The following is a 14,498-nucleotide window of genomic DNA, read 5'->3' as shown; positions in this document are numbered from 1 at the left end:
TTGGGTCCTTTAATCCACATCTTTATTACGTCATCATTGAGAGCTAGTTATACCCTGACGTCATATGCTGCTACGATACATACGCATCAAACGGGGCAAGTAACCACAGTATAACGCTAATCAACTTACAAATTACATATACATAGAGGCATTTCCTTTAATCCACCCGACACTGATCGACATATAAGTCACCAGCGGTCGACAGTACTTGCGCTCTGCTTGCGCACTTACTTGTGTGCAACAAGCAAGTAGGCACTCGACAGAGTGCAGTTCTAGTTTACTTTGTGCTCATCAACCTGCATTTCTCCTTTCAGACCAACCAGCCTACCGTTCCTTGGTCGCAGCAGCAGCAGCAGCAGCAGCAGCAGGTTTGTCATCTTTAACCACTGAAACCCTGTATTGTTTTATGGTGGGGAAGACCTGCCCAGTTCAGTGGGCACACCCCATGATGAACAATACTGTATCTGCCTGTGTTGGCAGTACACACTTACTTACGTACTGAATGTTCCAAAGGTTTCCTTATCTTAACATTGATCAACAATACCTGACCACAGTACCTCATTAAAGCAGGTGTGATTCCTGCCTTGATATGTACGACTCGGTACTATAACCAGTTGAGATGAGTGGGAAAAGAGCTGCAAGCTCGTACGGTGTCACAGATGTAAGACAATATGAGCTTGTAGATCTGCTATTTTTGAATAGCCAAAGCACAAATGTTACACAGATGTAGTCTAGTGTTTAATTAAAGGCTGGAGGGTTGATCTAATCCTAAACTCCAAACCACACCAATGGGTCGCCAGGCAACGCCTTGCAACCAAATGATTGCAAGTAGACACATGTAGTTGCAAGCCACCATGGAATTGAAATGCTTGGGTTGACAATGTGCCAATGTGCAACAGGCCATATCACACCAACCTTGCTTTAATCCCTGTATGCATGTGTTTAACCCATTGTGACCTGAGATCAGATTCTAAAAGTGTCTTCTACATCCTGACAGTTTTCTGAAAAAGTCGTTCTTCGATTTTCCAAAAATAGCAGACCTACAAGCTCATAGCGCTATGAGCTTGTAGAGCTGCTATTTTTCAATAGCTAAAGCATAACATAATGCTAACACCAAAAGGGGTTCCTCCCCAAAATGGGTTAACCAATGGAGTGTATTAGAAATAGGTTGTGACAACCACTACGTTGGACCTGTTGCAACACAGATTTCCATGTATTCAGAAATAGGTTTTCTTTGACATAGAAGGTTTCCATTTGACAACAGTATTATTGCGGTGTATGATTTAATGCATGGTCACATTTCCTTTCTCTTTTCATCCACAGGTGGACTTGCCAGAGAGTTCCATCCCACTCAATCCTGTCTGGTTTAGCCCTAGCATCTTGGATGCAATGAATGTGGCTGCTCCATCAGGTGGAAAGGTAATTTCATTGAAAAGTTTACATTGTTTTGCGTCTTTGTGTTTTAATGTACACTCATCTAAATAAGTAAAAGGTACACACAGGGTTTGCAGTGTCCACTGTTTGACATTATAAATGTATTGGACAATGTTTGACTATGCATCATTAGCTCTGTTTGTATACACAGGTCAGTCCTAGGACATCACACCGCGAGGTGAGAGTGCCTCATTCACCCGTTGCCACGGTAAGGAGTTTGTAACCTGTAACTCCGACACTGTTTAGTTTTAGCCACAGTCATGTTTTATCATTGTTGTATCATAGTTCAACAAACACAAAATCTCACTTCTGTGAAGTGAAGGGCGCTCTAATCATCCATCATCATTCATCATGTCATTATGGCCAATCACAATATGCGTCCTCACTTTTGTCTTCAATGGTTGTGTTGCTTTTTAGCTAGTGTCGTGTATTACAACTATTATGTGTATGTGTATGTGTATCGTGTATTACAACTATTCCACAATCTGCAAATGCTAAATGAGTCTGAAACTACACCTGCATCATTAGCTCCGTTTGTATTACAGGTCAGTCGTAGGCCATCGCCCTCCACCTCTCCAGTGACACCACTGCCCGTCAGAAGCGTGTCTCCGAGAGTTATTGTCAGCCGTCAGATCAGCAGACCAGCTCGTTCACCTGTTGCCACAGTAAGGAGTTTGTAACCTGTAACTGTGACGGTTGCATGTGTTTGGTCCGACGTACTAACAGCCCGACAGGCATAAGTCTGACGACCCTACCCCAACCCCTAAACCTAACCTCACAGGAAGCCACGGGTTAGTTTGAACCTGCCACGCATGTCGGGGGCCACGGGTTAGTTTTAACCTAGACTGGAACTCATCTATGCTTTCTATGGCATAGGCAGCTCCCGGCAGGATCCGCCAGGAGAAACTAGACACAGCTGCAGGACATGAGACTAATTAATTAGGGAGAGAGAGAGAGGAGTGTGTGCGTGTCAATTTAACAAAGGTGCAGACACATTTTTAACCTGATATTAACCTGATGTTAGTTTTTACCTACCACGCATGTCAGTAGCCACGGGTTAGTTGCAATCGACAACGCATGTTGTGGGACTAATGCCTGTCGTTCTGTTAGTATGTCTGAACAACATATATTTTTATTTAGTTATTTACTTTTATACATCAAACTGCATGTCTTATTTCTCATTACAGACGAGCCAGCCTAGTGTGCAGTCTACTACAAGGGGGCTCGTTCGGGAGCAGCAGGTTTGTCATGTTTTATCATAGTTATGTAAAAACAAAATCACACTTGTCTGAAGTGAGTGGCACTCTAATCAGTTGTTGCGTTTGCATAGAGTAGCCCAGGTGAAAATTATACTTTGTTAATGATTCAAGGTCAAGTTGACCACCTCTCACACACGCGCGCACACGCACACACATGCACGCACTCTGTCTTCCTATTGGCCGGCCTTTACAGAGCCATAACTTTGGTTTGCAACATGCTACAGCCTCGCAATTTGGTCCATAGATGTAGACCACCAATAGGAACGGAGCTGTACTTGCTTAAGCCCCGCCCCCTCTGTATTCCTATTGGCTGGCCTTTACACAGCTATAACCACCAATGGGAATGAGCTGTACTTTTTGCTTAAGCCCCGCCCCCTCTGTCTTCATGTTAGAATGCCAGCATGCTAGCATGTTGGGATGTTAGCATTAGCATGTTAGCATTAACATGTTGGCACATTAGCACATGTTGGCACATTAGCTTGTTAGCATGTTAGCATGTTAGCATTGGCATGTTAGCATTAGCATGTTGGCACTAGCATGTTAGCATTAGCACGTTAGCACATGTTAGCATTAGCATGTTAGCACATTAGCACATGTTAGCATTAGCATGTTAACATGTTAGCATTAGCTTGTTAGCATGTTAGCATTAGCATTAGCATGTTAGCATGTTAACATTAGCATGTTAGCACATGTTATCATTAGCATGTTAGCACATTAGCACATGTTAGCATGTTAGCATTTTAGCATTAGCTTGTTAGCATGTTAGCACTAGCATGTTAGCATTAGCTTGTTAGCATGTTAGCACTAGCATGTTAGCATTATCATGCTAGCATTATTATGTTAGCATTATCATGCTAGCATGTTAGCATGTTGGCATTAGCATGTTAGCATTAACATGTTAGCATTATTATGTTAGCATTATCATGCTAGCATGTTGGCATTAGCATGTTGGCATTAGCATGTTAGCATTATTATGTTAGCATTATCATGCTAGCATGTTGGCATTAGCATGTTAGCATTAGCATGTTAGCATGATAGCACTAGCATGTTAGCATGCTAGCACTAGCATGTTAGCATTAGCATGTTAGCATTAGCATGTTAGCATGTTAGCACATGTTAGCATTAGCATGTTAGCACATTAACGCATGTTAGCATTAGCATTTAGCATTAGCATGTTAGCATTAGCATTAGCATTTAGCATTAGCATGTTAGCATTAGCATGTTAGCACTAGCATGTTAGCACTAGCATGTTATCATGCACGTTATCATTAGCATGTTAGCACTAGCATGTTAACACTAGCATGTTAACATGCATGCTAGCATTAGCATGTTAGCATGCATGTTAGCACTAGCATGTTATCATGCATGCTAGCATTAGCATGTTAGCATGCATGTTAGCACTAGCATGTTATCATGCATGCTAGCATTAGCATGTTAGCATTATTATGTTAGCATTATCATGTTAGCATTAGCATGTTAGCATTAGCATGTTAGCATGATAGCACTAGCATGTTAGCATGATAGCACTAGCTTGTTAGCACTAGCATGTTACCATGTTAGCATGTTAGATAGTATGTTAGCATTAGCATGCTAGCATGTTAGCATGTTAGCATTAGCATGTTTGCATGTTAATGTTAGCATGTTAGCATTGGCATGTTAGCATTGGCATGTTAGCACTAGCATGTTAGCATTAGCATGTTAACATTAGCACATTAGCACATGTTAGCATTATCATGTTAGCATGTTAGCATTATAATTTTTGCCTTAGCATGTTAGCATTAGCATGTTAGCATCAGCATGTTAGAATTAGCATGTCAACATGCTAACATGCATGTTAACATGCAGCCAATATTATATTACCATTATCATTGATGTGTATGATTTGACGTACTTTGCTCCACAGGTGGACTTGGCTGAGTGTTCCATCCGACCAGATCCTGTGTCTTTTCCCCGTGACTTCTCAGATGCGATGGATGCTGCCGTCCGATCCCATGTTTCCAGCTATGTGGGTCGCCCAGCTATTCCACGTGGCAGCGAGGTAATTTGGATGCAATGTTTATGTTGACATTGAAGCGTTTTAAAAAGTTCCTCTCCCTTTCTGACCCAGATAAATTGGTAAAATCTAATAATGTTTATACTGTCCAAGAGGCGCTATGTCAAATGGTGATGAAACGGTTTGTGTGCTCTTGCTTACATCAGATGTCCCCTGTTGAACGTCGGGAGAAGAGTGCGGTGAGGCAGAGTCAGCAGCCTGTGCAGTCAGTGAGGGCAAGCATCTGTCAAGCGGACATAACCTACATCAACCCCTATAAGCCTTGGCTAGGCAAGTTGAACAGTCAGTGCACCTGCATGGCGCTCACCTTTCTGGCTTTCCACACTGATGGAGTGCGTTTCGACACATCCTCCCTTGACAAAGTGCTTTATCAGGGAAATGATCTCTACACAGACAATATACGCCACCTTTTTGTGGAAAACCATGAAGCAAAGCTTACGTTCAGGAATCTGACCATAGAGGAGATGCCAAAACAGGTTGTCGTTGAGAGCAATTTCTACAGTGTCAATATGTGGTATGTGAAAGTTGGTTATGTGAACCCATCAGCCAAACACCACACTAACATACCTAAGGATATGCTGTTTCTGGAGCAGGAACTGAAGTGCCTGTCGCAAGAGGTCACCCGTGCTTTCCTGATTGTAAGTCCCGAATGCTTTGCAGTGTTCCGTGACACATCAGGACGTTATGGCGTTTTTGACTCCCATTCGAGATCTGCGACAGGTTTGCCGATGCCTGAAGGAAAAGCTATTCTACTGACGTTCCAAGATCTGAGTGGTTTGGTCCGCCACTTTGACATGCTTTTCAAAGAGCGTTCTCCTTTAGCGCGGTATGAGTTTGTGCCTGTTTCATTTGACCATCACTCCAGCGACGCTCCTGGACCGTCAACAAATGTGACACGTGCGCAAGCTCCTGCAACAATCGACCATGGCTCCAGCGAGATTGCTGCAACGTCAACAAGTGTGACAAGCACACCAGCTACTGCAGCAATCGACCATGTCTCCAGCAAGACTCCTGCACCGTCAACAAATGTGACAATTAGAGCAGCAGTACCAACAGTGCAGAGCAACAGGTGGCATGCAAAGCAGGGTCTGCAGCGAGCGCCACAATTGGTGAGTGCCACTATGTGTCAAGGTGACATACGCACCAATCCTGAGTCAGAGAGGTCAAACACTCAGTGCACCTGCATGGCTCTCACCTTTCTTGCCTACCACAATGAGGGAGTTGGTTTTGACACGGCCTGCCTTGACAAAGTGCTTGTCCAGGGAGATGTTCTCTACGAAGACACAATACAGCATCTGCATTTGGACAATACGCATCAGTCAGATCTCTTGACCATGGAGCAGTTGCCAAATCGGGTCTTCGGCGAGAACAGTGTTTACACCGTTCGCATGGACATGTCAGACCTGAAAGTTGGTCCCTTGAACAAAACAAAAGGAAAGAATTACTCCCTTGCCAAACAGCTGCAGTGCCTGTCAAATGATCTCACCCATGCAGTGTTGATGGTTCATCCTGAATGCTTTGCAGTGTTTCGGGACAGATCAGGACGCTACGGGTTGTTTGATTCACACTCAAGAAATGACTGGGGTATGCCAATATCTGGAGGAAAAGCAATTATGTTGACTTTCCAAAACGTGACTGACTTGGCCTGCCACTTGCGCCTGGTCCTCAAAGGCCGTCCTACTCATGCGTCATATGAGCTCTTGCCTGTTGTCTTTGAAATTGACCAGACACCAGTGGCACCACCTCACAGTGTGCCCTCCCTTGACCACGGCTCCAGTGAGGCACCAGCGGCACCACCTCACAGTGTGCCCTTCTTTGACCACGGCTCCAGTGAGACTCCAGAATATCATCTTTCCAAACTAAATAAAGCAAGGCGAATAAAGAATCAGCGGAAACTTGTGCAGAAACAGCATGAGTACAAGAATGAATCCAGGACCACACGCTGGCTCACTGATGCTGGATTCCGTGAAACACATAAAGCCTTCATGAAAAACTATTGGAAAAAGAGATTGAACACTGATGCTGATTTTCGTGAATCACACAAAAAGAAGCAGAACAACAGATGGAGCACCGATGCTGTTTTCCGTGAATCACACAAACAGAAGCATAACAACAGATGGAGCACCGATGCTGTTTTCCGTGAATCACGCAAAAAGAAGCAGAACAACAGATGGAGCACCGATGCGGTTTTCCGTGAATCACGCAAAAAGAAGCACCATCAAAGATATCACAATGACGCTGAATTCAGGCGGCGCCATATACAACTGTGCACCAAGAACAAGATGGAGAGACTCGCAGCAGATACTATACTCCGTATCCACCACAAGTTGCAGTGTGCTATGAGACTAAAGAGGAAATCCATACATATTGCAAACCGCCAGTCTCTACGTGAAATGGAAGCTCTTATGAAAGTTCACATGTCGAAATTCCGAGAACGGATTAAATTAGGGCCCACATTTGTTTGTACGGTGTGCCACAGAGTTTTGTTCGGCAATCAGGTCCTATGGTGCAACAGGGCAAAGTACCTCAAATTAAACCCACACCTGGTAACTGCTTGCTTGACAGCCAAGTATGTGCACATATGTGACTGTGAATGCTCAGCCCCGTGTGACGTTGCAAATGAGAGAAAACAGGAGTATATCTGCTACAGCTGTGACGACAACCTAACAAAAGGGAGGATGCCATGCATAGCAGCTGCTAATAAGCTGGAACCAGCACCCATTCCCCTAGAGCTGCAACTGTTGAATTACCTGGAAAGGCAGCTAATCGCAAAGTACATACCCTTTGCTAAAATTATTTCGTTGCCGAAAGGACGGCAAAGGGCAGTGCATGGTCCAGTTGTGTGTGTACCGTCGGAAGTGGAAGCCACGGTGAATGCTCTGCCGAGGTCCAGACATGAAGACCAGCTGTTGCAGGTTAAGCTGAAGCGGAACATCAAGTACAAGGGATATCAGCACTTCCACACGGTGAACATGACAGATGTGCTGGCGGCACTGAGGAAACTGAAAGTGACTCATCCGGAATACCGTGACATAGTCATTAATGATAATGCCACGTTTGACCGCCTCCAGGATGAACTGTCAGTCGATGAGGAAGATGCACAAGAGGCTGTGTCACCTGTTGCTGACACAACAGGTGAACAGCCGTCTAGCGAACAGGAGGAACTTAGACCCGGTCTGATCTTTGACTCTTGCATGCAGCCTCCTGACATCGCACAGGAAATCCTATCGTACGGTGAGGGGGTATTCAGCATCGCTCCAGCCCAAGGAAACAGACCTGTGGGTATTTTCACCGTCCCCAAGCTTGAAAGCATGGCCTTTCCCGTGCAGTTCTCAACCGGAGAGAATACATTAGATGAGGTCAGAGACATCAAATTGTCCCCAAGTAGGTACTTCAATGCGAGGCTCCTTTCTGTCGATACCCGCTTTGCCACCGACCAAACCTACCTCTTCTTTGCGCAGTTTGTGACAGAAACGCAGCAGGCTACCAACAGCATGTCCATCCAGACGCGGAAGGGGAAAAGATATACCAGGGACGGAAGAACGCTGTCAAACAAAATGCTTCAGGACAAAAACGAGGTAGTGAAGCTCGTCCGTAACAGGGATGCGACGCGCTTCATGCAGCCCCTCAGAGGCACTCCGGCGTTCTGGAGCAGAGCGCTTAAAGATCTCCACGCTATGTGCAGACAGCTCGGAAAGCCCAACTGGTTCATCACATTGAGTGCCGCGGAGATGAGGTGGCCAGAAGTCATTAAGGCCATCAAAGCACAACAAGGTGAACAAGGGGACTTCTCAGAGCTAGACTGGGTTGCAAAATGCGACATTCTCCGGAGCAACCCTGTCACTCTCATGCGATTGTTTGAAAAGAGAGTGGACGCAGCCGTCGCTTTTTTGCTGTCGCCTGCACATCCAGTCGGTAAAGTGGAGGATTACTTCTATCGCGTGGAGTTCCAGGCTCGTGGTAGTCCTCACATACACATGATGGTTTGGGTCAAGAATGCACCAGATGCTGAGGATCCTGGTGTTGACGACTTCATAAACAAGTACGTCAGTTGCAGGATGCCTGACCAGTATGCAGACCCCGAGCTCCACAAAATCGTGTCTGAAGTTCAAGTTCACAGCCGGAACCACTCCAGGTCATGCAAGAAAGGAAATGTGACTTGTCGATTTGGGTTCCCCAAACTACCCATGGACGAAACTATCATCGCACTTCCTCGTCTCCTGTCCTCAGATGATGACGATGACGGTCAGAAAGACAACAGCGGCAGTGGCCAGAAAGCTAAAGGCAAAAGGCGAAAAGGCTCGCGGAAAGAGACATTGAAACAAAAGGAGGCCAAGGAAAAGCTGGCACCACTGAGAGACATGCTCAATGACCCTGAAGCCTCATTCAGGGATTTGCCAGAACTGCTCAAGAAATGCAACCTTACTCGGGGGCGGTATCTGCAATTTGTCTTTGACCTTAGCACTGTACCGCAAGTTCACCTGAGGCGTCATCCTGATGAGTGCTGGATAAATGCGTACAATCCCCATCTGCTGCGAGTGTGGGACGCCAACATGGACATCCAGTATATACTAGATGATGCATCTTGTGCCCAGTACATGATGGCTTACGTGGCGAAACCGGAACACGAGATGTCCGAGCTCCTCAGCGCAGTCGTTGCGGACGCGCGCAAGTCTAATCCGGACGCCAAAGAAATGGATGAAATGAAGCACATCATGCACACATACGTTCAGCACAGAGAGGTCAGCGCTCAGGAGTCTGTCGCGCGTGTATGCAGTCTCCCGCTTAAAAAGTGCACGCGTCAGGTCATTTTCCTACAGACTGATGAGGATGGCCTGAGAATGAGTCAGCCCATGAGTAAACTGAAGGAGATGGACCCAGACGCAGAAGATGTGTGGATGTCAGGCATTCCCGAGAAGTACTTGAACAGACCAGACGAGCCGGAGTTCGAATACATGTGTCTTGCTGAGTTTGCGTCCGAATACAGGGTTCTGGCCAGCACAAGCAAATTGCAGAACGCACTGCCCCTGCAGAACGACATGGGGTATGTTCAGAAAAGGACCAACCTTGAAAGAGTCGCCGTTATTCGCTTCACTCGATTCTCCGAGCAGAAAAACAAGGAGAAGTACTACAGAGGGATGCTGAAACTGTACTTTCCACACAGAGCAGACAGGGAACTGAAAGGCGAGACCCATGCCACGTATGAGCAGTTCTACGAACATGATCTTGCCAGGACAAGGATTGGATTCCGCGTCCGTGTGAAGGAGATTGTGGATAAGAACAAGGACTTATATGAAGGGCGGGGGAGAATTGTGGATCAGGTACTGGACACGCTTGCGGAAGAAGGAGCAGTTTTCAATGCGTGGAACACTTTTGCGCCAGAGGTCGAGGTCGACCGTTTGGAGTGCATCAGCCTTCGGAAACCCAGCGATCCCCACGAGCGACAAGAGCGAGACGAGGTTCCCGAATACCAAGTCCATCCCGACGCCAGTAAAGCGATGCCAGTGATCGATGCTCCCGAATTGAGCCCGGACTATGTCAGGAGCATGTACCGGAGCCTCAACGAAACGCAAGCGTCCATCTTCTACACCGTGCGTCAATGGTGTTTGAAGCGCGTCTTGCGTGACGACCCTGAGCCCTTTCTTTATTTCATCTCTGGGGGTGCTGGCTGTGGCAAATCCCATGTCATCAAGTGCATTTATCAGGAGGGTACCAAGATTCTCCGCCAACTGCCCAGTTATCGCAACGAAGCAGACATGACCCAGCCCTTGGTGCTGCTGTCAGCGTTTACCGGCACTGCGGCTTTCAACATCAATGGACGAACCCTGCACTCCTTGCTGAAGCTGCCGAGAAGTTTGAAGGAACAGTATGTTTCACTTGGAAATGCACTGGACGACGTGAGAGGGGTATTGGCCCACGCCGAGATCTTGATCATTGATGAGATATCCATGGTCTCCCAGGAGCTCTTTAACTTTGTCAACTTGCGATTGCAGCAGATCAAGGGCAACAGGAAACCCTTTGGTGGCATGTCTGTCCTCGCAGTTGGAGACTTCTACCAGCTGCCACCCGTTGGTAATAGCAAAGCGCTCTGCATTGTCAACGAGGCTGTGCCAGGTGTCTGGGCAGATTTTCAGATGGTCGACCTTACCGAGATCATGCGTCAGAAAGATGATCTCATTTTCGCCGAACTCTTGAACAGGCTGAGAGTAAAGGGGAAGGCGGACGCTCTGAGTGCCCACGACAGTTGTCTGCTCGCACAGGCTGTGGCTGAAAGCAAAGACTGCCCACGTGATGTCCTTCATATCTTTGCGACAAACAAGGAGGTCGATGCCCACAACGATGTGGTCATCACCGAGCTCGGCACCCAGATTTCCACGATTCAAGCTCAAGATTATCGGAAGTACGGAAACTCCGAAGACATGACGCCGCTGGTCTGTCCCTTCAGAGGCAACTCGAGGGAGTTGCCGTCAACCTTCCAAGCTGCTGAAGGAGCGCGAGTCATGGTCATCAGGAATCTAGACGTTGAAGATGGGATGGTAAACGGGACCTTTGGAACAATAGCCAACATTGTCACAACCACTGCAAACGGGCAGACCGTTGTGGATTTGCTTGGCCTCCAACTGGACAATCCCACGGCAGGTCGGACGTTCCGCAGGAAGATTCAAGGGCCAACTGATGACCTGGTGTACATCGAAAGGTTTGAGGAGAGACTGACCAAATCAACGGTGGTGCGACGGCAGTTTCCCATCAAACTTGCCTTTGGGTGTACAGCCCACAAAGTGCAAGGCATGACCATGGATTATGCAGTGGTGTCTCTGAAGCACATCTTTCAACCCGGAATGGCCTATGTCGCCCTGAGCCGAACAACCTCCCTTCAAGGGCTCAAAATCACAGACTTCAACGAGAAGAAGATTTATGCCAACCCAGACATAAAGGCGGCAATGGAGAGCATGACTCGTGCTTCGTTCCAAATGACGAGACCACTGTTGCACTTTGTCAAGTCAGCAGACAACATCGGCCCGACGTTGACCATCGTGCATCACAACGCACAGGGGCTAATGTCGCACATTGGGGACGTGAAAGCGCACCACGAATTCAGACACGCCGATGTGTTGTGCATGACAGAGACCCATTTGACTGGATCCTCCGTTCCCCCTGGCATCGAGCTGGAGGGATACCATGTGTTTGCACGCAACAGACACGTGTCGTACACCAACACTAAGGACATTGCTACAGAAAGGGGAGGTGGAGTCGCGGTCTACTACAGAAGTAGTCTTCTAGCAGACGCCCGGAGGGCCGTTCACAATGTCACCGATCTCGAGTTTGCAGTCGTCAGAGTTGAGGCCCCAGTCAAAGCGCTCATAGCCACTGTCTACAGACCCCCCAAATACAGGAAAAGCGCCTTTTGTCTCAACCTTGGCCGCCTCTTGGAATCCTTGGCCTTGATGGACTGCCAGCCTGTTGTTGTCTGTGGAGACTTCAATGAGGACCTGCTCAAGACGGACCGGAAACTAGTTAAGGAGGAGTTTGAGTCCAAAGGCTACAGCCAGCTGATCTCCACTGCAACAACCGAAAATAATACCCTGATTGATCACATCTACATATCACAACCAGGGTATTGCCTTCAGTCGGGTGTACTGCACACATACTACAGTTATCACGATGCCGTCTACTGCGTGTTGACTTCAAGCCAGCCATCAGCATGCTAAATGACCCATCCGCCTCGCCTGTCAGTCACATGCCAGCAAGCCCACGACAGCCGTCAACATGAAAGCCAGCCATCAGCCGTCCATCAGCCTGCCACCGTAAAGCTCGACGACAGCTGAGGGACAAACGTGAAGACCCAAGGGATCTCTAGGCCGTCCACAGATGAGACCTCCATTGTCAACCCCAGTCATCCGGGTTCTCCATACATCTGGCCAGTTCGTTCCATATTTCCTTTCACCATAAGCCAGCCAATCAGCATGCCAAATGACCCATCCACCAGTCAGTCACATGCCAGCAAGCCCACCCGACAGCCTGTCGGTCAGCCGTCCAAATCGGAAGACCCAAGGGATCTCTAGGTCTCCATCGTCACTCCCAGTCATCCGGGTTCTCCATACATCTGGCCAGTTTGTTCCCCATATTGCCTTTCACCATGCGCTGGCTCATACTACAGTTATCACGATGCCATATACTGCGTGTTGACTTCAAGCCAGCCATCAGCATCCCAAACGACCCATCCGCCAGTCAGTCACATGCCAGCAAGCCCACCCGACAGCCTGTCGGTCACATGACAGCCAGCCATCAGCCTGCCACCGTAAAGCTCAACGACCCATCCACCTGTCAGTCACATGCCAGCAAGCCCACCCGACAGCCTGTCGGTCACATGACAGCCAGCCATCAGCCTGCCACCGTAAAGCTCTCCGTAAAGCTGCCACCGTAAAGCTCTCCATCGTCACTCCCAGTCATCCGGGTTCTCCATACATCTGGCCAGTTTGTTCCCCATATTGCCTTTCACCATGCGCTGGCTCATACTACAGTTATCACGATGCCATATACTGCGTGTTGACTTCAAGCCAGCCATCAGCATCCCAAACGACCCATCCGCCAGTCAGTCACATGCCAGCAAGCCCACCTGACAGCCAGCCATCAGCCTGCCACCGTAAAGCTCAACGACCCATCCACCTGTCAGTCACATGCCAGCAAGCCCACCCGACAGCCTGTCGGTCACATGACAGCCAGCCATCAGCCTGCCACCGTAAAGCTCAACGACAGCTGAGGAACAAATGAAGTACTGCGTGTTGACATCAAGCCAGCCGTCAGCATGCCAAACGACCCATCCGCCTGTCAGTCACATGCCAGCAAGCCCTTCCGACAGCCTGTCGGTCACATGACAGCCAGCCATCAGCCGTCCAAATCGGAAGACCCAAGGGATCTCTAGGTCTCCATCGTCACTCCCAGTCATCCGGGTTCTCCATACATCTGGCCAGTTTGTTCCCCATATTGCCTTTCACCATGCGCTGGCTCATACTACAGTTATCACGATGCCATATACTGCGTGTTGACTTCAAGCCAGCCATCAGCATCCCAAACGACCCATCCGCCAGTCAGTCACATGCCAGCAAGCCCACCCGACAGCCTGTCGGTCACATGACAGCCAGCCATCAGCCTGCCACCGTAAAGCTCAACGACCCATCCACCTGTCAGTCACATGCCAGCAAGCCCACCCGACAGCCTGTCGGTCACATGACAGCCAGCCATCAGCCTGCCACCGTAAAGCTCTCCGTAAAGCTGCCACCGTAAAGCTCTCCATCGTCACTCCCAGTCATCCGGGTTCTCCATACATCTGGCCAGTTTGTTCCCCATATTGCCTTTCACCATGCGCTGGCTCATACTACAGTTATCACGATGCCATATACTGCGTGTTGACTTCAAGCCAGCCATCAGCATCCCAAACGACCCATCCGCCAGTCAGTCACATGCCAGCAAGCCCACCTGACAGCCAGCCATCAGCCTGCCACCGTAAAGCTCAACGACCCATCCACCTGTCAGTCACATGCCAGCAAGCCCACCCGACAGCCTGTCGGTCACATGACAGCCAGCCATCAGCCTGCCACCGTAAAGCTCAACGACAGCTGAGGAACAAATGAAGTACTGCGTGTTGACATCAAGCCAGCCGTCAGCATGCCAAACGACCCATCCGCCTGTCAGTCACATGCCAGCAAGCCCTTCCGACAGCCTGTCGGTCACATGACAGCCAGCCATCAGCC

At 48.3% G+C, this 14,498-nt stretch overlaps 1 protein-coding gene across 1 annotated transcript; it reads left to right on the top strand.

The window, feature by feature from the left end:
• The first annotated feature begins 1,370 nt into the window (after positions 1–1,370).
• Positions 1,371–13,821, top strand: LOC306914769 (uncharacterized protein). The gene is made up of 6 exons (XM_079491962.1): positions 1,371–1,419; positions 1,586–1,642; positions 1,980–2,099; positions 2,622–2,675; positions 4,597–4,731; positions 4,893–13,821. The coding sequence occupies exons 1-6, from the start codon at positions 1,390–1,392 to the stop codon at positions 12,453–12,455; spliced, it is 7,959 nt and encodes a 2,652-aa protein (XP_079348088.1). The 5' UTR covers positions 1,371–1,389; the 3' UTR covers positions 12,456–13,821.
• Positions 13,822–14,498: the final 677 nt, after the last annotated feature.

The sequence above is a fragment of the Electrona antarctica genome (genome assembly GCF_951216825.1).
Source record: "Electrona antarctica genome assembly, chromosome: 22".
Taxonomy (NCBI): Eukaryota; Metazoa; Chordata; class Actinopteri; order Myctophiformes; family Myctophidae; genus Electrona; species Electrona antarctica.
This window is presented reverse-complemented; position numbering and strand designations above follow the sequence as displayed.

What these genes read in the sequence shown, in the direction of transcription:
- LOC306914769 (XM_079491962.1), top strand. Translation starts at nt 1,390, where the DNA reads ATGAATGTGGCTGCTCCATCAGGTGGAAAG. An exon ending in CTGCTCCATCAGGTGGAAAG is followed by an intron (nt 1,420 to 1,585) that starts GTAATTTCATTG and finishes TTGTATACACAG; the next exon opens with GTCAGTCCTAGGACATCACA. An exon ending in CTCATTCACCCGTTGCCACG is followed by an intron (nt 1,643 to 1,979) that starts GTAAGGAGTTTG and finishes TTTGTATTACAG; the next exon opens with GTCAGTCGTAGGCCATCGCC.